Below are 25,123 nucleotides of genomic sequence, written 5' to 3' on the forward strand. Positions count from 1 at the left end.
GCAAGTTGCTGGATAGGTCAATGCCGGTTTGGGTCTGTGAATCAGGAGCTGGGGCTCTAGCCCACTTGGTATCCTAAACTGTCTTCAGTGGCATCAATGTGGCAGTTTACTTCAACTGTAATATCCTCTCATTCAGTGAACAGGTTCTTGCAGGGCTAGTTTCAGCAATATTTTCACTCGGCAGCTGTCCTTTGGAAGAATGGAACTTTTTGCCTAATAGTCAGGAATAGCATCTCCCTCCACCCCCAGCACCAATATATAAAAAAGCCAATAAACTGGGGAAAAGATACTGTATAGTTTATTAATAGTTCAGTGCTTTAAAAATAATAATTCTGTATTATTTTCACCCCCCTCCCTATTTTAGCCTATTGGAGTAAACAAGTTGACCTTTGCTCACAGAAGCCGGGCTCTCAAGTGTCTGCTCTGCCTGGCGGACCCTTGTGCTGTTGAGACCCTCTTCAAAAAGCCCCTAGAGGAAGTGAGGTAAGCAGAGTCTTGTTTTCCTTCAGACATACAAAATGCCAACCAGTGATGAAGTTTCATTCAATTTCCCCAAACACCTTGTTGGCTCCCATCCACAGCATGTGCAGCGCTGACAGTGCTGCAGACATGAAAGCCTCCCCCACCCTTCTCCCAAGGAATTCAAGGTGGAATGTGTTGTGAGATGGCAGGCAGATCAATCACCCAAGGCTGAGCAGGAATTTAAACCAGAGCCACCACATCACACTGGCAGATTTAAGAAGCTAAGATCCAGCCAGTGCATGGATGAAAGCCGGGTCCTGAATTCCATGCAACAACTCAGTGACATTTTAGCATTTGAAAAAGGGCCCTGCATGCACAGTTTTGGATCAGGGAAAGAAAACAAACCGTTCCTCATCTAGCTCAGTTTGGCTGCACAGACTGTTTGCACACAGCTGTCTTTATTAGAAGTTTGTAGCATTTTGGTTTCCCTGTTGTGAACCTCTACAGTAAATGCACATTTCTTTTTAATAGGAATTTCCTGAAATGCTTAATTTTCCTTGCTCAGTTTGAAATTCTGAATATCCCATACACCTACTCAACGTTTCATAGCACTCCCAAGGAAGGAATGATCAAAGGCTTGTGGAAGAACCATAGCCACGAACCCATGGTAATACGGCAGGGGGTTGGAGATTGGAAGGGACAAAACACATATCTTTTTCCTCATGTTGTATCTTTTGTAATGCACAGCGGTATTCAGGACATTATCAGGCACACAGAGAAGAGTAAGAAGTGTTTAACTCCTACGTTACTGATGAACAGCAAAAGTTTTCTCTGCTTTGGTGCTTTGGAATGATTCACAGTAACATGGTGTTCAATAAAAAATAAAATAATTTACTCATTGGTTTCAGGCAGTGAAACTTGTGGCAGAGCTTAGCTTGGAATATAAAGTGCACGATCCTTTACTCTGGAATGGTTTGCTTCAGAAGCTAATTAGTTTCAACAAGGTAAGACTTCTTTGGAGAGGGAAAGGTCCCTCTGTGTTTTGGTGTCCTGCGAGAACAGCTCCCTAGTGCTAGTGCAGGTCTGGGTTCTGGTTAGTTAAATTTTACAGATTCAGGTACGTAGCCGTGTGTCAGGCCTGGTCGTTGTCCTCTTCAGATCACCACACAAACGCTTCTTGTCTTTTATAAAACTTTTTATTGCGTATTAACAAAACAGTTTTATAAACGGTTCTTAAGTATTCTTCCTCAGAGTCACTTATTTCAGATCCCTTCTGAGCTCTGCTTCTCCATGACCAGCCACTCTCAAAATGTCGAACGCGCCCTTCCCTTTGTTTTCCCGCTCTTCTTTCTACCCTCCTGGCTAGAGCTGGCCTGTATCTCCCCTCCTCCCAATCTGAGCTAGAACTGAACCCTTCCCTTTCCTGGGAACAGCCGGTCCCTCCCTGTTGTTCCTCCTGTTCTCTTCTATTAGATTCACTGCTCTCTTCCCCCCCCCTTGGGGAATGCTTTCTCCCTCTGAGAAACTGGAAACTTCTAACTCTTCCCTGACACCATGTTGGTCTGATGCAGTTGAAATATATATATATATATATATATATATATATATATATATAGTCCAGTAGCACCTTAGAGACCAACTAAGTTTGTTCTTGGTATAAGCTTTTGTGTGCATGCACACAAAGTAGTATCTGAAGTATCTGAAGTAGTGTGCATGCACATGAAAGCTTATTCCAAGAACAAACTTAGTTGGTCTCTAAGGTGCTACTGGACAATTTTTTATTTTTTTTATTTTCAGAAGGGGCTGTCTTCATCATTTAATTAACCAACTCAAGATGTGGTGATGGTCACCAAATTGGGATGGCTTTGCAAGAGGATTAGACAGATTTACAGAGGATGAGGCTCCCATTAGCTGCTAATCATAATGGCTGTGTGCTGTCTCCAGAATCAGCAGCTGTGTGGCTCTCAATAACTCTTGCCAAAGCACCTGGGTTGGGAGAGGCCTGTTGTACTTGTGTTCCACCTGTGGGCATCCCAGCACCATCTGGTCTGAATTGATGTTGATGTTTTATGTTATAAGACACCTTGTATGTATTAGGAAAGATGGGATAATTTAAAAAACAATAATGATAAAAACAAATCTATTCACTATTCATCCTTTTTTTTCTAATTTGCCTCATTTCATTTCTCATTTGGTTATTTGTCTCATTCTCAGACCAATTAATGGGGGACGATTGCATTGGGGGACGTCTTGAATTCCATGTCAATGTTTGTTTATTAACTTTTGGGTTTTCATAGACAAGCTAGAAAACTCAAAAGGTGCATGTTGTCCTCTATTGACTGATAAAGATGGGAGAGAATTAAACAACGCCATGCCCTCCATTAAAGTTGCATCTTAACAGTATCCTCTTGCTGTACTTATACAATCCTGGAAAATGCCTTGTGTATTTCAGGTTCATTATCTGAAGAAGGTTTTGACAGAGGTTACTGGGATCTGTTCCTTATGGCAGGTGCGTGAATTCTCACTCCCTCTCAAGCTGGAATATTTGCCCAACTTTAAAAAGAAATGAGTGTAGTAATTTGTTTATTTGCAGACAATTTAATATTTAATTTAATATTAAAAGGTCATTGATGTTACCGATTGCCTCCAAAGCACTGAGTGCCTTTCTACCAGCTGTGTTCCTGCCTGGACAGGAGGAGCCTGGTTGGCCTTAGTAATCTATGTACCTAGACTATGTGTGGGGTTGCCTTTTTAAAACTCTTCAGAAATTGCAGTTAGTCCAAAATGGAGCTCCAAAGTTGTTCCAGTTAGGAGTTAAGATCACATTGCACTTAATGGTTTACCCACTAAAATGGCTCCAAGTTCAATTTCAGGTTCAATTCAATGTCCTCATTTTTAAGGTGTAAAATATTTCATTACTGGGATTGTAGTACCTGAAGGGCCACTTTTCTCCACATGTGTCCCCCTAGACTTTTCAGACCTTCAGCAGAGGCCCTGCCTGAATGCCCTTGCCCTCGGAGGTGCAGCAAAGAGCCCGACTTGGCAGTGGCAGCATAACTGGGTTGCACTTTGCAGGGAGACTTACTGGGCAGTTAACTCGAAATAATTTGTGCACAAGGCAAAAATTCTTTAATTTCCCCCCAAGCTTTTTAATCCACTCTTCATTGCTTTCCTGCAGCTTGATGTTTATTTTTTTATTTCACTGACTGCAGATGGGATCCCCTGCCCACTGCTGCTAATCAGGGCACATTCATGGCGCCCTGTGAGCCTAGTACCGCTTTGTGAGACTTGCAAAAATGGCACTGGGCTTGCGGGGCGCTGTGAGCTGTTGTGTCCCTCTCAGCCTCCCTCCAGCTTGAGGGTGCTGAGAAGGATGCCATAGCTTACAACGTGGCAAGGTGCCGTGATGCGCCCCTCCGCCAAACCATGCCCAGGCCAATGGCCCCTCAGCCCCACCCACCCCATGCTACACCGCTGAGTGGTGGCAGGTGACTCCCTACTTAAGGGGACAGAGCCGCAGTGGGTGGAGGTAACAGGATGTCCCAGGAGGTGTGCTGTCTTCCAGGTGCAAAGATTTACTATGCAACAGAGGTTGCCATGTCTTATAAAACCCATTGACCACAACCCCTTCCTTCTGATTCATGTGGGTACAAACAATACTGACACACACAGCCTTTAATGTATAGAAAAGGACTCTGAGAATCTGAGCAGGAAGTTGAAGGGTCTTGGGGCATAGGTGGTTTTTTCATCACTCTTTCCTGTTGAAGGTCATGGCCCAGCAACAGAGAGGAAAACACTGGAAGTAAACCACGGGCTGCACAGTGGTTTTTGTTAGGGAAGATTTGACTTCTTTGACTGTGGTCTCCAGTTCCTTGAGGAAGGACTTCTGGCAAGAGTTGGGTTGCACATCACAGCAGTTGGCAAGAATGTTTGCCAAGAGTCTCACAAATCTGATCAGGAGAGCGTTAACCTATATTCTTGACAGGATCCACTAACCAATAAGTAGGGCATTCTCTCAGGCATTTGAAGATTTGTTTTAACTTTCCGCAGATTCCAAACTTCATCCTAGCTTGGCAGAATGTCATCCTGGCGCCATGCCTTTCAGGTTAGTTCTGTTTCTTTGCTCTTGAATCATGCCACTAAATCATCACTCAATGCTTTTGTGCATTTTAGGTAGAGCAAGTAAAGTGAAGGAAAAGCCATCAAAATTTGGAGGGTGGATGTGGAATTCAGCATCTTGGTAACCTCAGGTTTCGTTTCAACAAAAGGATTCTAGCCTGTTTGGTAGCAAAAGAAGAGCCTTCAAAGCGTGTGCAAAATAACTGATGAAATCTCAGGCACCAGAAAGTGGGTCAGTGGGATTCCCAGCAACCATGGGGAGGGGCTCATAGAAACATAGAACTGTAGAGTTGGAAGGGGCCCCTGCAGTGCAGGATTCACAACTGAAGCATCCATATAGAATCCATAGTTCAGTGCATTTCTCCTTGACCAACAAAAGCAGAATAAGGCTGTCGTCTTATATACACTCCTAGGCAAGTCCTACTAAACTTAAGTTTTACTCTTGAATAAACATGCATTGCAAATCATGTGCATTCTTAACTTATAGAGAAGTTTTTTAAATGTACAATTTGGATTGGAATGAGTGGGCAGCAGAATAGGACAAAGTGTTTGTTCATGCAGTGCATAATGAATGCATGGTACTAAAAAGCCACAGGATGTGCTCATGGTCACTGGCTTATAGGGGAATCAGACAAAATCATGGAGGAGTGGTCTGCCCAAAGGACAAGTGATAGATCCTTGTTCAAAGGCAGTATGTCTCTGAATTCTAGTTGCTGGGGAGCAACAATTGGGGAGGGCTGTTGCTGGCTTTCCTGGAGGCATCTGATTGGCTCCTGGAGGAAGGAATATTGGCTCTTGGTCTGACCCAGCAGAATGTTTCTTAGTTTCTTATAGCACATAATTTTTAATTCACATTTGCATATCCCCCACCCCCAATTTAGCCTTATTCACTTATTTGGTCTTCTGTTCTTGCTTAAATACTATGTGGTATCTGGCCATCCTACTACAATAGTCACACATTACAAAGATCACTAGTTTGCTATACTGTGTATAGAGAGATTTATTTATTTGGAGCATTTGTATCTCGCTCTTCAGCCAACAAGATGACTTATATACCATCAAAGCAAGATGGTCCCTACCCACAGGCAAAGGGGCAGGGAGGGAAGAGGAATATCAAATCTCAGTCACAAATCTTTAAACAGTTGTTGCTATATAGACCAGCTGGCACAGTTCAGGGGCTGGAGGTGCCTGAAGGAGCTGGGCCTCCAGCAAAGCTCTCCCACTGATGGCTGCCCCAGATGACAGTTGTGGGGAGAGGAGGCCTGATGGAGCTGACCTGTCACAGCAGAGCCAGTGGAGGGAGCTCTGCTTCACAGCTCTCACAGAGGTAGTTTGGATACAATGAGCTCATCTGCAGAGCTGAAAGCAATTGCTCTGTAAATCAAAAATTCAGTGTGTAGAAATCCTTTCACTATGTGTCTGTTTTGTTTTTAAAGCTTCACAGCCACCGAGTGCTAATCAGCTTGAAGCATGCTATGAGTCTTTCAGAACATTATTGAGGTAAATAAACATCTCATGTGGGAGAAAGAGACGCAATGTTTCCTTAAGAATTAAAAATTCCAGCACTCTCCATATGGAGCAGAATGAGGTGGCCAAATGGACCATACTACCTCAAGCTACAGGTGGGGAATAACACTTCTCCTATGTGTAAAAGCAAAAACCTAGCACATCATGGAGAAAGTACTTGCCAATTAAAAAAGCTAGCCTTTTCCCTGCTTTGCTGGCTTTATAGTTGCAGGGAATTTTAGTGTGTGAAAGCAATTTTCCATTGCTGCTCTTGCAGTTTATTTGACAGCTTCAGATGGCTTTGTGTGTGTACCAGGTCTGTGATAAGCAGTGCTTTTTTCAAGGGGTCCTCAAGGGTGTTGGCACCTCTTTTGTTGTTGTTAAAGTGTGGCATTTACTGTAAACCTCATGGTGAGAACCAGCACCTATTTTTCTAGGGGGAAAAAGCACTGGTGATAAAAGCATGAAAGGAACAACTAAATCATGAAGAAGTTGAATGATTAAAATATGGAATTAGCGTGTACACTTATGCATCAAGCTGTTAGGCCACTGAAGGAAGGTTGTTACTCTGTTAATTTATAAAATAACTGTAGCTGATAACTGTTTCCTCCACTTAATGGCTACTTCCCAAAGGTGTCCTCTCGTGGCTGATCTAGATCTGACTGGGATTGCAAAGCAGTATGCCCAATTAGACCTGCCAGCTTTGGCCTTGGGGTGTCTGTTGCTGATTCCACAACCTGAGAAAAGAGCTCAGCAGATTCAGGTGAGTGAAAACAGACACAAATAGTTGGTGTACTTCACAATCAGTTGGTGAAGCCCCTGAGTTAAAATTCTACAGTATCAATCTAGACTAAAGATGGATTGGGGGACCTGTGGCCCTCCATAAGTTTAGACTACAACTCCTGTCATCCTTGGCAACTGGCCAGTCTAGCTGGGGCTGATGGGATCATGCGAGTGAGAGTCCAACACATGGAGGGCCCAGCACACGTACACCCAGGAATTCCTACCCAGGCCTTATGTGTTCCACTTCAAGCGTTTATACAATCCTTTGTGCTTTTTTAAAAAAATCACCAGTAGCTCTGGGTTGGGAGTAGGTCGCATTCACCCTGAGTAGATTTTGTATTTACAGTGGTACCTGCAGTTGCACACAGGATCCGTTCCGGAGCTCCAGTCGATCCCAAGGTGTGCGTATCCGGAGGTGCCGCTTCTGCGCATGCGCGCAGCACGGTTTAGCACTTCTGACATGTGCGCATGGGAAAACCCGGAAAAATACTTCCGGGTTTGCCACATATGTATCCCAAAGGATACATAACCGGAGGTGAACCTGAGTAGAGGAGGTACCACTGTATTTGTGTTCTGTACACAAATGAAACACTCTTTCTTTGACTTTGGCCTACTTCTGTTAAAAAAAAAAGTTGCACTCCTTTCTTCCTCTAGTTTTATTTTGTGCCTGTCAATTTAGGATAGTACTCTTGTGACGAAGATGATGTCACGAATCATAGAATCTTGGAAGGGACTCCAAGGATCATCTAGTCCAGGGGTGTCAAACTCAAATTCATTGGGGGCCACATCAGCAGTTTGGTCACCCTCAAAGGGCCAGTTGTATCTGTGTCCACTCTTTATTATCACTTTCCCATCTCTCCTTAAATTGCCTTCCCTCTGCATCAGCTCCGCCTCCGCCACTTCCACCGCCCCCCAAGGCCTGGTCGCTCTTCTTGCGCTTGTACTTGTCCTTGTACATCTTGTTGTGGTGCCTCTTGCACATCCAGGGCTTGCGCTGCTTGGCCACTTGCGTGGTGGTCTCGCTGCAGCCTTTGTAGGCGCAGCTCTTGCAGCCTCCTCCTCCTCCTCCTCCCCCCTACTGAGCGCCGCCCTCCTCCTCCTCGTCCAGATACTCCAGGACTCCGCCAGGGCTGCTGGCGCTGTCGCCTCCGCCCCCGCCGCCGTCCGCGTTGCCCGCCGCCTGCGGGCCCAGCTCATAGAAGACCATGAGGCCCGAGGGCGCCTCCGAGGCCCCCCGCAACGGTGGCTGCGGCTGCTGCACCACCTGGGGCTGCAGCAAGGCGCCCACCGCCTCCCCGTCCCCGCTGCAGAGCTGCATCACCAGCAGCGTGAGCAGCTGAGGCGGGGAGGGGGAAGGCGACGATGAGGAGAAAGCGGCCGAGCTGCCGCTTGTGTTCCCGGAAGGCTCCGTCCCTCGGGCAGGCCTTGCAGCCAGGGCCTCCCGCAGGGCCCCTCGGCTGCCACAGCAACGGCAAACGGGCGCCACGGGCCAGGCGCTGACAGGTTGCCGGCTATTACGCACGCGCGGGGAAGGCGGTGCGCACGCGACCTCCGCCTCCTTTCCCCGGAAGCTCATTTAAGCGCGCAAGCGCAGAGGCGGCGACGGCGGGGCTTTCCCCCCCAATCCTTCCCCATCTGCGCATGCGCGTTGCACGCCCGACGTCACGCATGTTCAAAAAAGGCCGCTAGGGTAAGCGATCTCCTTTATGATATTGGAGTTAGCGGGAGGATTCGTTGCGCGCATGTGCCGTCTCGTTGGCAGCCTGTTCGATGGGCGGGTGGGAGGCAACTGGGCTTCTAATAGCAGCCTGGGGCTACACGGCTACACGGGCCACATGACGAGGTCTGGCGGGCCGGATTCGGCCCGCGGGCCTTGTGTTTGACACCCGTGATCTAGTCCAACCCCTGCAATGCAGGAATCTCAGCTAACGCATCCCTGGCAGATGGCCACCCAATCTCCAGGGAAGGAGAGGCCACAGCCTCCTGAGGGGGATACTGTTCCACTGTCAAAACAACTTTTACTGTCAGAAAGTTTTTCCAAATATTTAGTCAGAATCTCTTTTAATGTAACTTGAAGCCACTGGTTCGAGTCCTGCCTCCCAAAGCTGGAGGGGGAAAAACACATGTTCCCTCTTCCATGTGACAGCCCTTCAGATATTTGAAGATGGCTATCATATCTCCTCTCAGTCTCCTCTTTTCCAGGCTAAACATACTTAGCTCCTTCAACCGTTCCTCATAAGGCTTGGTTTCCACACCCTTGATCTCTTGCCCTCTATCCTCCTCTGTACATGTTCCAGCTTGTCAACATCCTACTTAAATTGTGGTGCCCAGAATTGGACACAGTATTCCAGGTGTGGTCTGACAAAAGCCGAATATAGTAGGACTATTGCTTCCCTTGATCTGGACACTGTACTTCTGTTGATGCAGCCTATAATGTTAGCTTTTCCCCCCTGCTGCATCACACTGTTGACTCATCTTAAGCTTGTGGTCCACAGACCCCTAGATCCTCTTCACATGTACTGCTAGTAAACTGGGTGTCTCCCATCTTATATTTATGCATCTGTTTTTTCCTGCCTAAGTCCAGAGCCTTATATTTTGTCCCAAAATGAATTCAATTTCATTTTGTTAGCTTGCACCCAGTTCCTCAATCGGTTACAGTCATTTTGAATTCTGATTCTGCCTTCTGCAGCATTAGCTTCTCCTCCCAGTTTGGTGTCATCTGCGAATTTGATGAGCATCTTAATTCCTTCGTCCATATCATTTATAAAGACATTGAACAACAATGGGCCCAGGACAGAACCATGCAGCACCCCACTTGTAACATTTTTCCAGGATGACGAGGAACCATTAATGGGTTCTCTCTGGGTTTGGTTAGTCAACCAGCTACAAATCCACCTAACAGTTACCTCGTTCAACCCCCATTTTACCAGCTTCCTCACAAGAATATCATGGGGGACTTTGTCAAAAGCCTTACTGAAATTAAGATGCACTATGTCTACAGCATTTCCCTGATCTACCAAGTTTGTGATAGCATTTTTAAAAAATGCCTCTTCTGCATGAAAGCTTCTACTGCAAAGAATGTTGACTTTAAGACCCTGCAAAACTTTTTGCTGCAATATTCAGTACAGCTCCTATATAGGATTTCATAGTTTGTGAAGCTATTATCCTTTGCAACCTCTTTGAACAAAAGTGCTGTAAGAATCAAGAATATTTCTGCAATGTTTGTTTGTTCTCAGATGCTTTAAAAGATTTGATCCTGTTTTTCCCCACCAGGGCTTCCTATCCTTATGTCAGCTTGGGACTGTGTTACTGCAAGTAGAGGAGCACATGAACCAGGGTATAGTAGCTGGCTTTGCCATACAGGTACCCCAATTTCAGCCCTTTGGGACAAAATAGACAAAGACACAGTTGATTCTTTCTCGTAAGCCGTGGACCTAACCAGAATAACTCTTCTACTGCTTTGCAGATTAGATGTCTGATTTTAGACTACATCATAAATGAGAAGTGTGAAGAGTTTCTAACCTCAGAATACATTCCATTCTTGAAGTTGCAGGAGATTCACCCTGGGAAACTTAAAAGCTTGGTAGAAAAACTTGTAGAAAATAATAGGTAAGTGAGTGCAGAATTCTCAAGTTTCATTTTTCTTTGTGCTAGGAGGGCCTAATCCTACTCTTCTCCACAACTGTGCCAAAGGATGTTCCCAGGCCTTTGCTTATACATGGAAGGGAGAGGTCTTGTTCATGTACAGTACCAGTAAGCCACGTGTGCATCCAATGTAAACAAGACACTGTAGCTCCTTTGTCGCTTCCTGGGCAAAGCAAGGGAGCAGCAGGCACACAGTGCAGGAGGAAGCAGCTGGTGGGCAGCTTGAGCACTCTTCTCCCGAGGCAGATGATGGCCGTGGAGAAGGCCAGGAGCGAAAATAAGCATCAGGGAGCAGAGACTGTATGCAATGCAGGAGGAGAGCAGGTGGAGAAGGAGCCAGCAATGGCAGAGACAGCAGTGGGTGGATCCACCGCCCCTCCAGAGGTCCATATCCGCTGCCCCACTCCCCTGGCATGCTATGCTTCATGCAGTGATTTGCCAGGTGCGACATATGCAACAAATGCTGCATTGGATTGTTGTCTAAATGAATACATACCTCTTCCCGCACTCCCACTGCAAAAAAATACCCTACAGGTATTGTGATTTTAGAAAACACTTGCCTCTCTTCTCTCAGTATGCACTTTTTCTTTTTTGCATAGTTCAAAAATATTGATTTGTTTTCTGCTAATGACCGCGTGTACATGTTTTATGCAGGATGGATGATGCAGCAGCCCTAATAAAAGGGTATCTTAAAACCTCTAGAACTCCTCTTCCAGAGGACAGGACATCTTCAGATGTTGTGAAGGTAATAAAACTTTTGTTAAAAAAAGTCAACCCACCATTAGTTCTCCTGAAACGCTTTCTATCTATTGAGTTTTAAATTTGTATCCTGACCTTTGTTTCAAAGGAGCCAAGAGCATCAACCAAAATGATTGAACAAAGTCTGAGAGCATCTTAGCTGAAACATGTTAGGCCATATTTTGTGTGCATCTGCAGGAAACAAAACTGCCAGTCTGAAAATTAAGATTCAGTAACTAATGAATTCTCAACATTTTTATTATTATATCTATTTATAGCCTGCATTTTCTCCAGACCTGGCACAGAAGGTGGTTTACACAAATTAAAAGAACACAGATAAAAATGCAAAAAGCTAAAAATAGTTAAAAAGCAATTAAACAAATGTCTTTTATAATCTTTTATATGCTTTATCTTTTTGTATTTTATCTGTGTTGTTTTATGTAAACCGCCTAACAGATGCAAATGTCTAATAGACATAGAATAACATACATACTTAGTACACATTCTGTTTCTTATAGAAAACTGAGTGGCTGGTAATTTCTTTTTCTTCCTTCAGATGTACTTCAACGAGCTGGCATAGAAGTCTTGTCATTCATATATATGCAGAAAGCCGTTTATGAGGTCTCATTATCCTGTATAGCTATGCTTTTTGTATTTTACTTGGCTCTGTATTTAATTTGAACCAAAAATTCACTAAAAATAACTGTTACAAATCTTGTTTGAGATTTCATAGAATCATAGAATCATAGAGTTGGAAGAGACCACAAGGGCCATCGAGTCCAACCCCCTGCCAAGCAGGAAACACCATCAGAGCACTCCTGACATATGGTTGTCAAGCCTCTGCTTAAAGACCTCCAAAGAAGGAGACTCCACCACACTCCTTGGCAGCAAATTCCACTGTCAAACAGCTCTTACTGTCAGGAAGTTCTTCCTAATGTTTAGGTGGAATCTTCTTTCTTATAGTTTGGATTTCTCTGCTTATGAAGAGAGAAACTTTGCCTAAAATCAAGGCAGCGCTAAGTTTCAGGGAATTACTGCATCCTTGTTGCACTTTGAAATTATTTGCAAATCCTATGATACTTTGATATCAAGACTGTTTTTAAACTGCTTTTATTCCAGTCCAGATAAATCTGACATTAAACCCCAACATGGCAACCACAGTGTTTTGTCACGAGCCTGACACAAGCTAAGGGGTATTTCACCCACCCAAGTAATTCCACTGTCATTTCAAGATGGCAACTTTCCCCCAAGCCCTAACCCCTGGCCACTGCTCAACATACCACCAGACATCTCTGCAGCAGCAGTTCCAAGCTTCAGGCTGCTGTTTGGTGCAGCAACAGTGCACAAGGCCTTGCGCTGGATGGAATTACAATATGGACTTGTACTTTTTCAGGTTTTGTGAGGCTTCTCCCCTATTGAAAAAATATACCATAGTTTTCGCTCCAAAACACGCACTTTTTTGCTCCTAGAAAGTAAGGGAAAATGCCTGTGCGTGTTACGGAGCGAATGATCCGCTGGGAGGGAGCAGCTTGTTTTCAGGCAGGATAGATTTGAGCATTGTCTGGGTCCTAGTGCCCCTACCGCTTTTTTGTGCTCCACTATTGCTGCTGGTGGCTGCTTATCACTCAGGCTGCAAAGAGGAGCGCTTTTACACAGCTAATGGCGAATCCCCTGCAATCCAAGTCCTCCTCACTTGCTCAAATCTATTCTGCCTCAAAACAAGGAGCGGAAGGAAAAGGCTGCAAACTGTTAAATAGAAAAAAACCCAGGCACAGGGTGAATACCTTAAGTATACCTTTAAAGCAACAGTGCTCTTTCCCTCCCTCCTCCCCGCTCAGCTCGCCGAAAAGTTCCTTCTCCACGCGTGCTCCTTGTCCCTTGAGTGCTTTTCCTTCCCTCCCCACTTAAAATGTGGTTACAAGGCACGGATCCACATGGATCCTCAGGATTTTTGCATTGGGCTACCCCAAGCTCACCATCAGATCACATGTCTGTGGCCACAGCATGAACCATAAAAATCATACATCCACTGTTTCGTTTAGAATATTTTTTTCTTGTTTTCCTCCTCTAAAAACTATGTGCGTGTTATGGTCAGATGCGTGTTATAGAGCGAAAAATACGGTAGTTGCCTCTCTTTTCTCCTGGTTTTCAATCCATTGGCTTAAGGAACCACTGAAATACAGTGGTACCTCAGGTTACTTATGCTTCAGGTTACATCCGCGTCAGGTTACAGACTCCGCTAACCCAGAAATAGTACCTTGGGTTAAGAACTTTGCTTCAGGATGAGAACAGAAATCGTGCGGTGGCAGCACGGCAGCAGCAGGAGGCCCCATTAGCTAAAGTGGTATCTCAGGTTAAGAACAGTTTCAGATTAAGAACGGACCTCCAGAACAAATTAAGTACATGTACACTCAGTAGAGTTTAATTTTCTGTCTAATATGTGAGACTTGGTTATTGCCTGCACATGAGGGTGGATTTGCAGTGGATTTAAGAGCACCTCCACCTTGCTTGGAAAAAGCCTTGCACTTCAAGGACGGCAAGCAAACGAGATGCACTCTCCACTGCTACAAGACACTATGACATATGTGGTCAGGCCTCAGATTTTCAGCTCTTCTAAGGCCCCCTTGCTTGGCCAGATCAGCCTGGAAACTTTCAGGCTCAGGTGACATTTATCCCAATATTGCTTTCTACCTGTCCTGTACATTCGTCCCCCAATGTCATGGTTTCTTCAACTAGGATAGAGAGCCACATACGTTATTCTCAGCAAAGGAATCCCAGCCCAAAACAGCCCCAACCTCAAGGAAGAAGACAGAAACAGAAAGCTTAAGTGTGACCAATTCTTATGTTCTTATATTGCTGGACAATGAGCCCATTTGGATGGGGTGAGAGAGGTCACTTCCAACATCTCTCTGTTCCACACTGAATAAATTTATGTTGCCATTTCTATGCTATTTAACATAATTCTTTCTCTTTTGGAGGGAGACTCATGGCCAAGAATAGACTCCAAAATGGCCACATGGCTGAGGTTTCCCCCCCCCGCCCGTGTGCAATTCAGCATCTGGAAGATTCGAGAAATTCGTAACATGACTAGCTCCCTTTCTGGTACATTCATCCACTGAGTGTAAAAGAAGAGAGGATGGAGACCTCTTTCAAGTTAATGTCCTGAGTCCTGCTTCTAGCAGCATTCAGACATGGAGCTGCAGTGACATCAGAGGAGAAGCTGGTTCAGGGCTCTGAGCTGCTGCTGGACGTAGGGTGACCCCCCCCCACCTGAGCTGTTGGACAGGAGCCTCCCAGACTACCAGGGTCTATAAGGACCAGAGCCCCTCCCGCCTCTGGCAATGCCAGGGCTGTTTCAGAAGGGAGGCTGCAGTGTGCCTGCCTTCAGGCCACAGGCTGGCTGCCCTTCAAGGTTGAAGGCTCAAAGCAGGGGAGCCTGGTGCCAGAGGCATTCAAGGTGTCTGTCTGTCTGCCTTTCTGATCCCAACCTTTGCTGCAGCAAGCTGCTCCCTCAGTGCTCCCCTCAGCCCAGCAACCTTTGACCAGACGTGCCTCTTTTTCTGTGGGATCCCAGTCTCGGATCAGAACATGACAAAAACTGTATTTCAGATGTATTTCAAGTTAGACAATAAAACTGTATTGAAGGGAGGGGGGTTAAACAGACATTTGTACACTTTTGTTACAAAACTGTAGAGCTACAATTTGTTGTAAAATCACTTTTTGGTCGGCAAACATTGCAAAATCTTTGTGTGCAATTACTGTGTATTTACAGGCTTCCTGTTAGTGATTTTCAATTATTATTATTATTATTATTTAGACAATAACATCACACACTCAACATAGGACATGGCTTAAGATAAATATATTAGTAAATAAATATTCTGAGAACATCTTTCCATAAATGAAATGTGCTGCTATACATATACAGAATGTACACAAATTGTTTCCTAGCCTTAGAAACATTAAAAATAGTAATGGAGAAAGAGCCCTTTAACCATATTACAAATCTTTACAGTACATTTTATACAAAACTGTTTTAAGTGCTACAGAAGTTTCATTTTCTTAAAAAAGTTTTTTTTTAAAATAGTGCCTCATGAGCCCATCAAAATGGCAACAATTAATTAAATAGGAAGGCATTTTGGATTAAAAACATCTATTGTACTGACCATTACAACACCTTTGTCATGAAGCTCTAGGACGAGGAAATGAAGACACGCAGCAGGCAGAAACTGGAAGCACCCTTGTTACTGGGGGTGAGGAGCAAGCGAGGAGAGAGACTTTCTAACCCAGCTCCTCAGGTTCAACTGCAAAGTGTCCAAGGCATGCAAACTCCACAGAGGAGCCTGTTCCTGCCTTCTGAGCCTGAGCCTGAGCTCAGGGCTGGGAAACCTGCTGTTGGGATTACCTCCTCTCCTCGTCCCTGACCTCTGGCTGTCCTGGCTGGGGATGATGGAAGAAGCAGGAGACCCAACAACATCAGCAGGAGGCCACAAGCGCCCCATAACCAGGGTGCTTACCTGTTGCCACTTTCTGAGTGGTTCCCCGCATTGTCACACTCAGGTGGGATCTTCACCTGTGCAGAAAGCATTTGGGAAGGTCTTAGGAGAGCTTGCAGCCCCTGCTCTCAAGCAGGGAAGCTCCATGGCCACTGCACACCTCAGGCCTCTCCTGCCATTCCTTGGAGCAAGCCGCAGCCCCGATATAAGAGCCTGGCCTTCATTCAACAGGGAAGGAAAGTGGGTACAGAGGTGCATAGATGGCCACTCCAAAAAGTTCTGGTTCCTCCTGGAATGAAACTTGGCTGGTTCTGCGGCCTAGTCTCAGGGGTTGAGTTCAGAGTGCGTCCTGTGAAGGGCACATCATATCTGTAGGCAGGCATCCTGAGAGGAGATGATGGCCCTGTCACACAAGTCAGGCGATGAGGCCCTTGGGGAGAGGCTCCACAGACACTAGGTATTGCCATCAACCAGTACCCAAGTGAAGGCTATAAAGAGAAGGTTGGATTCTGGAGTGAGTCCTGAAGATTGATCTAAAATGAGGATCAACATAGAATGTTCCAGAAAGGAAAAGGCCACTCCTGATAAACACCAAGGCAAGACATCAGACCAACTAATCATTGCTCAAGTGGGGCAGGCAAGCTCACTGGACTTTGTAGCATGCCTTTTGTCCGATGAGGGTTAGCTTTCAGTTACCTAAAGTTACCAATGTAGACTTCCCCCACAGAAAAGCAAATCTCAATTACCGGTAGAACATGAGAGACTTAATCTCACGATCATGTGTTAGAGGCCCACATTAGGCAAAACATTCCTGCATCGCAGGAGGTTGGACTAGATGAAGAGCAAAAAGTAATCAACTCCCAGGCTCTGGAGGATTGGAAATTGGCCTGAATACCCCAGGGGTGTTTTCAAGTTTGTCTCTGAAATGCAAATAAGTGTACTGACCATCAAGGTGGTCCAAACAAGCCTGGAAGGGCTTAAACATGCTCAGGTTGGACACTGAGCAGAAAAGATCTGTTGTCTGGTGCTTTGAGCCTTAATTCTGTGTATCCTTCATAGCTTGGGAGGTGAAACACTGTTAGAAGACAGATGCCAGATTGTCAGACCTCATGGACAAGATTCTAAGAAAGTGCTAGTGACAGAAATCAGTGCAAGACAGAAAAGTGGGTAACAACCACTGAACCTGTTTAAGGGTAGTAGAAGGCACTCAAAATGGATCTACCCAATGACTGCTAAGGATCAGAGGCAGTGCCTGAGCATTGCTAGCAAACAAAGGGAAGTGTGAAAAATGGAGGCTAGAGTTTGGCATCAGATTGCTGACACCCAGCACATCATTAGCATGCAGACTGTTAAAACTGGTACTAAGCTGCCAGCTGGGTAGTGTGTTATGGTTCTGGACAGTTAAGAGTTAACACTCCAGGAGCGTTCTTATCAACTGGGTGCATTGCCCACATGACCCAGGCATTTTCCTTTGATCTGTGCTCTGTGGGGGCTGAGCTCTCTCTGGAGAGCAGTCTGTCTGAGAATGTGAGCAAGGTAGTTTCGTTTTTGTTAGAGGCAGAAGCTGCAAGCATGCAGCTAGATTCTGCAGGTTTTTCTTTTCTGTTTGTTATGCTTCTAAATAGTGTTAGAATAGAAGCACTGGTATCAAGCTGAGTTATCGAAGACACCACGTCGACACAGACAAGCCATTTTACACTGCGAATGAACTCTGCTATTATCCGGCAACTGAGGAGAGTGGCAGCGCACGAGTGGAAGCGTGTGGGTGCCACTGGAGTTTGTCGTAGTGGCAATAAATCAAATTTATTGCAGGGCCGTTGCAGCAGACTCAGTGGGTCAAAGGATTAACGACCCACAAACTTTAACATAGTGAAATGAATTTGCCCCTCTTCTCCCATCTCATATATATTAATCATTCAGAAATGACCCAGGTACCAAGACTGAAGAATTCATTTAAGTTCTAGAGCAGGGACCAGATCTTCTGCTGTTTGCAGAAGTCCACAAGATTATCTACACAGGTGTGCTGGGTTCCAAGGCCCAGGCTAGATCATTCCCACAAACCAGTAATGTTTGCTAGATATGCATCTAGGCTACAAACTGCCCTTATGCAAGATGCATCTGTATGGTTCCTAGCATGCACTGAGATGCCATCTATAAAGGTACAAGATCCAGACAATGTCCTTTGTGTTAAAGCATCTATACTGCATGTGCTGGACACAAAGTCTGTGTGTCCAGGCACCCAGGGGGTTAGTATACCAAGATCACAAGCAACCTGTAGTGGGAATAAATCTGTATCTCTGCCTGGTACGAAGACTTGGATGAAATGCCAGGACTCCATTATCATCCATTCAGAGAGACAAGAAGGTGCCTGCATTTAAACCACATGCCTCAAGTACAAAGAGGAAACCAGAGTGTCCTAGGTACCAATATTGTCTGTACTGAGGATGCTCGTTACTGAGGATTGATCAGAGTGTGAGGCTGGCTGCACACGTTTCAGCACCAAGCTGAGGAGGGTGAACTGGAGTCATCGTGGATATGGAAGTCTCAGTCATCACTGGAAATGATGACACACTGGCTCTAGGATGCCCAAAGCACGAGTTGTGAATGGAAGTGTCTGAGCATCCAAAAAAAACAACAAAACAAAACCAGATTGCTGGGCCAACTGCAGAGGCAAAAACAGAGGTTGGAACCGATCATTGTGCCGTTTTGGGGATATGACAGCTCTTGCTATCAGCCTTGTGCCATTTTGAGCTCAAACACTGTTGGCCCCAGTCGGTATCATCACAAAACTTGGGGATTGACAAACCTGGCAGCACTTGGATGGGATACAAACAGGAGTTGAGGCAACAGCCTTCAGCAAGATGGTCACCCAACATAGAGAACTGTGGCTGGGCATGGGCGCCATGTTCCCTTCTGAAAAACCTTCCTGAGATGGACCTCAGCGGAGCACATTTCTGTCAGGCACAGGGGGTGTTCCCACTTGAAAGTGGCACCCTGTAAGGTGCAGAAGCCACAATTTTGGACATTAAAAAAATGAAGGCAAAAGTATGGATTCCTGCATTGCAAGGGGGTTGGACTAGATGACCCTGAGGGTCCTTTCCAACTCTATAATTCTATGAAAGCTGATAGAAACTGAGGTACTCAAAAAGGAAAGTTTCCAAATTCAGTTCCTTCTCTCCTTTCTCGCTTTGGATGACACACATATAGTCAATGACAGGAAATAAAGTGAAATGAAATATATTTTGAGGATAAATATTTGTAAAGCAAGAGAGGGAGGGAGGGAGTCTTGCTTGAAAAGAAACTGAGGAGAAAGTGGAGGCCCCTGACTTGAAGTCAGCTGGCACAGGGTCCCCTCACTCTGGAACAGGGCTGCAAGCTCTTCTAAGCGCCAGAACCTTCTGGAATGCTGCTGTGTGGTTGCAGATCCCGCCTACGTCACAGCACAGAGATCATAAGAGCATGAGGCGAGGAGGCCCATGGGCCAGGCCCTCACCTCTTGGGCTTTGATCTCAAATGCAGAAATCAAAACAGAACCCATTTTCCTTCCCTGTGCTCCCCTTGCACACACAAACACACGGCTGAGAGGGACTGCAGCTCACCAGGGAACTTCACTTGGTGAACGTGTACAATGCTGAGTTAATAATTACTGACGGGTAAAACACTAGGGTCTGTTCGTGTAACCTAGAACAGGTTAAGAGCTCTTTAAAATTTATACTGTTCAAGCTTTCTTTTTATTTTCATGAGCTGGGCACAAATGGAGAGGTTAGGTACCTTTCTGAATCACACAGTGCCATTGGTTTTAGTAAATTAAACTGAGGCTGGGGCAGGGAGAGAGTTCTAGGCACATTCCATTAAGAAAACATTAAACACCCTCCTCCCACAATCCACATTTTGGACACAGTTTAGCCAAATGTCCATCACAGAGAAGATAGAAGCAGCCTGCATACAGCATGCATCCACAGACCCCAAAGAGTGGCATTCCCTGAGGTCCTGCCCACGCAGACCAGGGGCCCTTTGGAATCATGCCTATGGGAGACAGAAGCCATTGTTTCCACAGGAAACGATTAACAATTGGAAGCAAGTGACAACATGCATCAACAGACAAAGAGGGAGGGATCTCTGCCTGCCGGGGCATGAGCGCAGGCAGGCACAAGGCACGGCCCTCAGAGCAGTGGCAGCAACCATCTCTGCAGCAGCGGACACAAGGCAGGGCTTAGGTCCAGCCTTAACCAACACACCCCTCCCTCGGAAGAGCAGCACCAGGCTCCCGCATCATCCCCAAAAGCCCTTTCCTGTTTCAGCAGAGCCCCTGAGATTACTGCGGCAGGTGTGCTCCTTGGAAACATTCATTGGTCCCCCGACCCCTCATCTTCTGGGGGCAGGTGAAGCTATCTCGGAAGATGCTATGCTCCAGAACGCTCCTGACTGCTGCCCCCAACTCCTTGACTGGTGCTGGACTGGCTGTGAGGAGGAAGGGGCACTCCGCAGCCAGCCTGCTTTCCCTGCCCCCTCGCGGCCATCCTCACTGCTGCCACTCCTTTGGACTTCTTTTGCTTCAAGGTGCCGTTGGCTTTCTAAGGCAGGCCCAGATGATCTCTGCAGGCAGCGGGGCTTGATGGCCCTCTCTGGGCTCCTGCCCAGCTGCAGGAGGTGGCAGAATTGGCACGGTGGCTTGTTACGGACACTTTGTGGCATAGAGGCTGCAATGCACACTGCGGAAGGTGCCTTCTCCAGTTGACCACTTCAATGGGTGAGCAAAAGCTAAAGACAATTTTGAATTCCAGCAGAGATTGCGAGGCACAAAGACAGGCTCCTGCTCTCATTAGTCACCAACCTGGCCTGGGCCTGGAGGATCACAGCCTGAAAAGACAAAGGAAGTGCCTCGAGTAGGCAGCCAGAGGGGAGGGCTTCCACAGCAACTACAAGCAGCTGAAATGTAGCAACCCACAGTTTAGCCAAATCTGCTTCCCTGGAAGCCCCACACCCTGTGCAGTAGCGTCCGTTCCTTCTTTCTGCTTGGGACCTCACCATGGGTTCTGTGCTCCTGCATGCACAAAGGCAGGTGTCAAAGTGACACCCCACCCCACCCCACCGCCCCACAGCCAGCACACTCCCATCAGGGCCAGGTAAGAGCCTGGCAGGCTGCTCTGCCCGACATCCAGCAGAAACACATTTCAGAGTTTGCCATCCCTCATGAAGCATCTACGCAGATTAAAGAGCTGGTGTCCCACCTACAACACCTTTCCTGCACACCTGCTGGAGCTGCTGACTTACCCACCATCTGGATGCCTCCTGCTGCTGCTGCTGCCGCTACCACAGCTGCCTCAGGACAGCTCAGGAGGGGGCTGGGAAAGAGCCCCAGGGCTTCCCCTTGCAGTAAGTCCCCCGGCTGATCCTGCAACAGCTCTCTGTGGGCCTTCCCTGGACCCAGGCAGAGTTGGTTTGCGGCTGCTGTTCCACGTGGCTCCTCCCAAGAGCGGCTGCTGCCTCCGTGGCAATCCGTGTGAGGCAGGGGTAGCTCACAGTCCCGGTCCTCGGGAATTATGGAGATGCGCTGACCCAGGTCACATCCCCCCACGTAGCAGCCTGGCAAGGCAGAGGAGTCCTCGGGGCACGGCGTGTACTGCACGTTGACAGCATAGTCCTCGGCGGCATAGCAGCCAGGCTGAGTCAGGCAGCTGTTGCCGGCCACCTGCTTCTCTTCATAGATGCAACAGGGCACAGCCTCACATGTCCCCCCCTCTGTCCTAATACTGTACAGATCTTGGCTTCTTCCTGCCTGCGGCTCTCGCCCAGAGCCACACCCTGCCCAAAGAGGCGGCCCAAGAAGCAGCATGCTGCACTCAGCTGCCCTGCCCAGCGACTCCCGGGGTGCAGGAGGGGCCTCAAAGCAGCAGGCACAAGCTGGCTCCCGGAGTCCTCTGCAGGGCCGGCTGGCTCCCCCCGCCAGGCCCTCTAGCCCTCCCCCCTCGGGGATGGTGCCTGGAGGCTCCCGGTGCTCTAGCGAGGAGTTGCTGCTGTAGTTCATCTCCAGGCTGCAGTTGGAGAGCTGGTCCCCTGCGGAAGTGGCCAGCACAGGCAGGCAGTCGCCGTCCACCACGTTTGGAGCAGGGGGCCCTTCCAGAAGAACCACGGTCCCTCTGCTTGCCCCACCCACCTCGCCCCCCCGACAGGGACTTTTGCTGCGGTAGATGTACGGGTCATAGTCACTGCTCAGGGAACTGCGGAAGGTGGAGCAGCTCCCATAGACTCCCTGGTTGCTGACCTCGGTGCAGTCCACCATGGAGTCACTGGAGGAGCAATGGCAGGGGCCCGAGCTGCTGCTGCCGCTGCTGCTGCTGCTGTCGCTCCCAGGGCCGTCGGCCAGGTAGCCGCTGCAGACGGAGCGGTGGCCGTGGTAGCAGCTGAAACTGGAGGTGCTGCCGCTCTCCAAGCGGGAGGAAGGCGCAACGTGGACCACAGGGGCGAAGAGCCTGCTGCTGCCGCCCCCACCGCCCACAGGCTGGAAGGCACGCGAGGGGCCCTTGGCAGCGACGCCCAGGGGCAGCTGTCCGTTCTGCTCTGGGTAGCTAAGGCCTTGGAAATAGTAGTGCTGGAACATGGTCTCATACTGGGAGAAGCAAGCTGGCTTGGAGAAGTGGTGGCTGCTGAACTTGGGCCTTCGGAAGGTGTGAATGGCTGGGTAGGCCCTGTGCTCCACCCCGCACTGATGCGCGTTCAGAGCATGGTCCAAGTGGATGGGCTGGTAGCTCCGGAGGAAGGCCGGGGCCTCCCCGTGCCGGTCCACTGTCAGGACGGTAATGGGGTTCCCGTGGGGGTCCATGCTGGTTCGTGTGGGGTAAGTGGTGACCCGGCTGGCTCTGTGCACTCGGCCCGGGTAATGGACGGGCAGGATCATGCGCTGCTGGTGCTGACGGCTGCGCATCTGATTGGCAAGGTCGTCGCACACCTGGCCGGTGGCACCCTTCTTTTGCTCTGTGCAGAAAGATGAAAGACGAGTCAGAGAAGGCTCTTGCAGCCAAGGCACGGCACACCTGCCCATCAGACGCCCCTACGGACCACCCAAAGAACTCCGGGGGGGGGGAGAGACTTCAACAAAGTTGTCCTACCATGCTGGAAGGTGCATCTCCCCTCCCGTTCCAGCTCTACTCCCAAGTATTTGTCCATTTAGCCTTCCATGGAGATGAGAGCAAGAGCCATCTCCCTTGGTGGGCAGGAATGGACCTCATCTTCCTTTTCCCCTGGGACACGTGCAGTGCTACAGAACACGGCAAGTGCCTGGACTCACCAATGATGTTGTGGCGGCAATGCGGGCAGGTGTGGTGCTGCAAAAGCCACGGGTCCACACACTTCCTGTGGAACCGATGAGCGCAGGGAATGACACGCAGCTCCTGTGGAAGCAAACGGGAGCTGAAGGGGTGGAAGCAGCCATGGACGGGGCCTTTGTCTAGCTGGCTTCTGGCTCATTCAGAGCAGCTCAGAGATTGGGCTGGATGCGGCTTCTCAAACCCGGACGGCCAGGCGCACATTCTGGCAAGCTCAGGTGACAGGGAGATGCTCAGCCAGGTGCCCCCTCAAAGGGCAGAACAAGGCCCCCCCCTCCACCACGAAGCCAGGAAGACTCTTGTGTTGCAAGCAGATGCCAGAGGCTCTCTTGTCACAGCCCACTCAAGACACTCAAGACACCCACCAACAGCAACAGGGAGGCCAGCTGCCTTGCTAGAAGCTTCTGATGAAAAGCAGCGCAGAAAGTGTTAACACCCTAGATCAGGGGTAGGCAAACTAAGGCCCGGGGGCCGGATCCAGCCCAATCGCCTTCTCAATCTGGCCCACGTACGGTCCGGGAATCAGCGTGTTTTTACATAAGTAGAACGTGTCCTTTTATTTTAAATGCATCCCTGGGTTATTTGTGGGGCCTGCCTGGTGTTTTCGCATGAGTAGAACGTGTGCTTTTTCTATGGCAAAGAAAGGCCACCTGCTCTCTTTCTCACCTCCCCATCCAGGTACTTCTCGAGGCAAATGGCGCAGTCAGAGGTGGAGCTGCTGCTCAGCGTGTCCAGGGCACCGCAGCTGCCTTCGCTGGGCCCTTTCAGCTTAGACTTGAACTTCCGTGTCTCCATCTTCTCAAGGGCCTGCACAGCAAGCCTGTTCATGGAATTCTGCAGCAGGAGAAAGACAAGGGCATTCCTGGGAAGCAGAAGCGGGGCAGCCCCACAGTGGCAGCCCCCGTTCGCTCAACCCCTGCATGACATTCTCAGTGCCAGGGTCAGGCCCAGGGGTAAAGCAATGGCCGGGGGTCTCCCCAGGCATGACAAAAGCCGTGAATGGGGTGGGAATGGACCTATCTCCTCCTTTCCACCGGGCCACAGTATGGACTTCCTCCAGATGTTAACGGAATCACAGAATGGTACAGATGGAAGGCACCCCCCAAGCGCCATCGCAACTAATCTCACGCTGCTGAGCCCCAGCTCCCCTCAGCCGCAGCTCATATGGCCAACGACCAGAGACAATGGGGATCTGAGGCCAACATCGGGGGGGGGTGAGCTGGAGCTGTTCCCCACCTCAAAGTAGTGCAATGCAGGGCCTGTTGCCTGCAGAGAGCCCATCCTGAAGCATGGAGGATCTGGGCAACACCCCTCCGGCACCGTGAGCCCCCACTGGTTACATTTGCACTTGGGGCAAGCCTCCCTCCCTCCCTCCACATTTAGGATGGCACTGACTGGCACTCACTGAGGATCCACATGCCATGAGGCTATCCCTGCCAGCAACTCAGGCATGGCTGCCAATGGGACCCTCCAGGAAATGCAAGAGCAAGAGCAATCGACATTAGCACGTCAGGAAGGCTTTGAAATTACTACAAATGCATTTGCCAAGAATGCCACAAACCTGCCTGTTCTAATTAAACCACCTCCCAAAACATAACCTAGGACATTTCCAAACAACACTGACCAGCCAAACGAAAGGAGAGGTGATCCTTTGAGGCCGCCTTCAGTTCCCAAGCCAGAAGAGGAGCCACTTTTCTTTTCACCCAAAGACTGTTTACCCCAGGGATCTTGAGCAACCCTGCATGTTTCTACCCGCTCCCTCCAGAAGGTGCCTTTTCCCCTCTTCCCTTTTAAATCCCTCACCTTCTCCAGTTCTTTTTGTCTCTTTGCAGCCTGCTTTCCCACTGCAAGAGCCTCCATCAGGACAGGACTGGTGCTTCGGGCTTTGTTGAAATGGCTGCTGGTGGTCACGGCAAGGAGGAAGCCAAGAACTCCCGCCTGGCCCATTAAATTGGCCAGCCCTGGGCACCCAGGAATCAGGGCAGACTCTAGGCCCACCTCACAAAGCCAGAGGCAGCAGTAGGGCAGGTCTGCCCAGAAGGCCCCTCA

General features: G+C 48.3%; 2 protein-coding genes, 2 long non-coding RNA genes and 1 pseudogene across 13 annotated transcripts in view; 2 read left to right on the top strand and 3 right to left on the bottom strand.

Annotated features, from left to right (window-relative positions):
- KNTC1 (kinetochore associated 1) overlaps positions 1–11,976 on the top strand; it is a 92,108-nt gene extending 80,132 nt beyond the window's left edge. For 3 of the 5 annotated variants that reach the window (XM_079957730.1, XM_079957729.1, XM_079957732.1), the window contains 9 exons: positions 365–483; positions 994–1,129; positions 1,371–1,466; positions 2,915–2,971; positions 4,513–4,567; positions 6,018–6,081; positions 6,721–6,850; positions 10,144–10,233; positions 10,525–11,163. In XM_079957730.1, the coding sequence (XP_079813856.1) occupies positions 365–483; positions 994–1,129; positions 1,371–1,466; positions 2,915–2,971; positions 4,513–4,567; positions 6,018–6,081; positions 6,721–6,850; positions 10,144–10,233; positions 10,525–11,058 (1,281 nt within the window). In that variant the 3' untranslated portion in view covers positions 11,059–11,163. The other 2 variants (XM_079957731.1, XM_079957733.1) reach the window with 2 other exon arrangements.
- ZNRF3 (zinc and ring finger 3) overlaps positions 1–25,123 on the bottom strand; it is a 120,570-nt gene that overhangs the window by 30,012 nt on the left and 65,435 nt on the right. For 3 of the 5 annotated variants that reach the window (XR_013834001.1, XR_013834002.1, XR_013834003.1), the window contains exons 6-8: positions 23,741–23,908; positions 23,038–23,140; positions 17,071–22,724 (exon numbers count right to left, since the gene is read on the bottom strand). Coding sequence is in view for 2 of the 5 variants with exons in the window: in XM_079957756.1 (XP_079813882.1) it covers positions 20,941–22,724; positions 23,038–23,140; positions 23,741–23,908 (2,055 nt within the window). In the remaining 3 variants the exon portion in view is untranslated. Of the gene's footprint in view, positions 1–14,867; positions 22,725–23,037; positions 23,141–23,740; positions 23,909–25,123 lie in introns of those variants that run through there. The other 2 variants (XM_079957757.1, XM_079957756.1) reach the window with 2 other exon arrangements.
- Positions 7,676–8,188, bottom strand: LOC307205217 (annotated as a pseudogene). The gene has a single exon. The product of its transcript is annotated as an uncharacterized misc_RNA (transcript).
- Positions 12,227–14,197, top strand: LOC307205458. Its single transcript, XR_013834015.1, has 2 exons — positions 12,227–12,686; positions 13,379–14,197. It is a non-coding gene; the product is annotated as an uncharacterized lncRNA (long non-coding RNA).
- The window catches only part of LOC307205453, a 422,161-nt gene continuing 411,905 nt past the window's right edge, over positions 14,868–25,123 (bottom strand). The window contains exon 2 of the long non-coding RNA XR_013834006.1: positions 14,868–17,065. This is a non-coding gene — a long non-coding RNA (uncharacterized lncRNA). The remainder of the gene's footprint in view (positions 17,066–25,123) is intronic.

This window comes from Podarcis cretensis, assembly GCF_951804945.1.
Source record: "Podarcis cretensis genome assembly, chromosome: 16".
Lineage (NCBI taxonomy): Eukaryota > Metazoa > Chordata > Lepidosauria > Squamata > Lacertidae > Podarcis > Podarcis cretensis.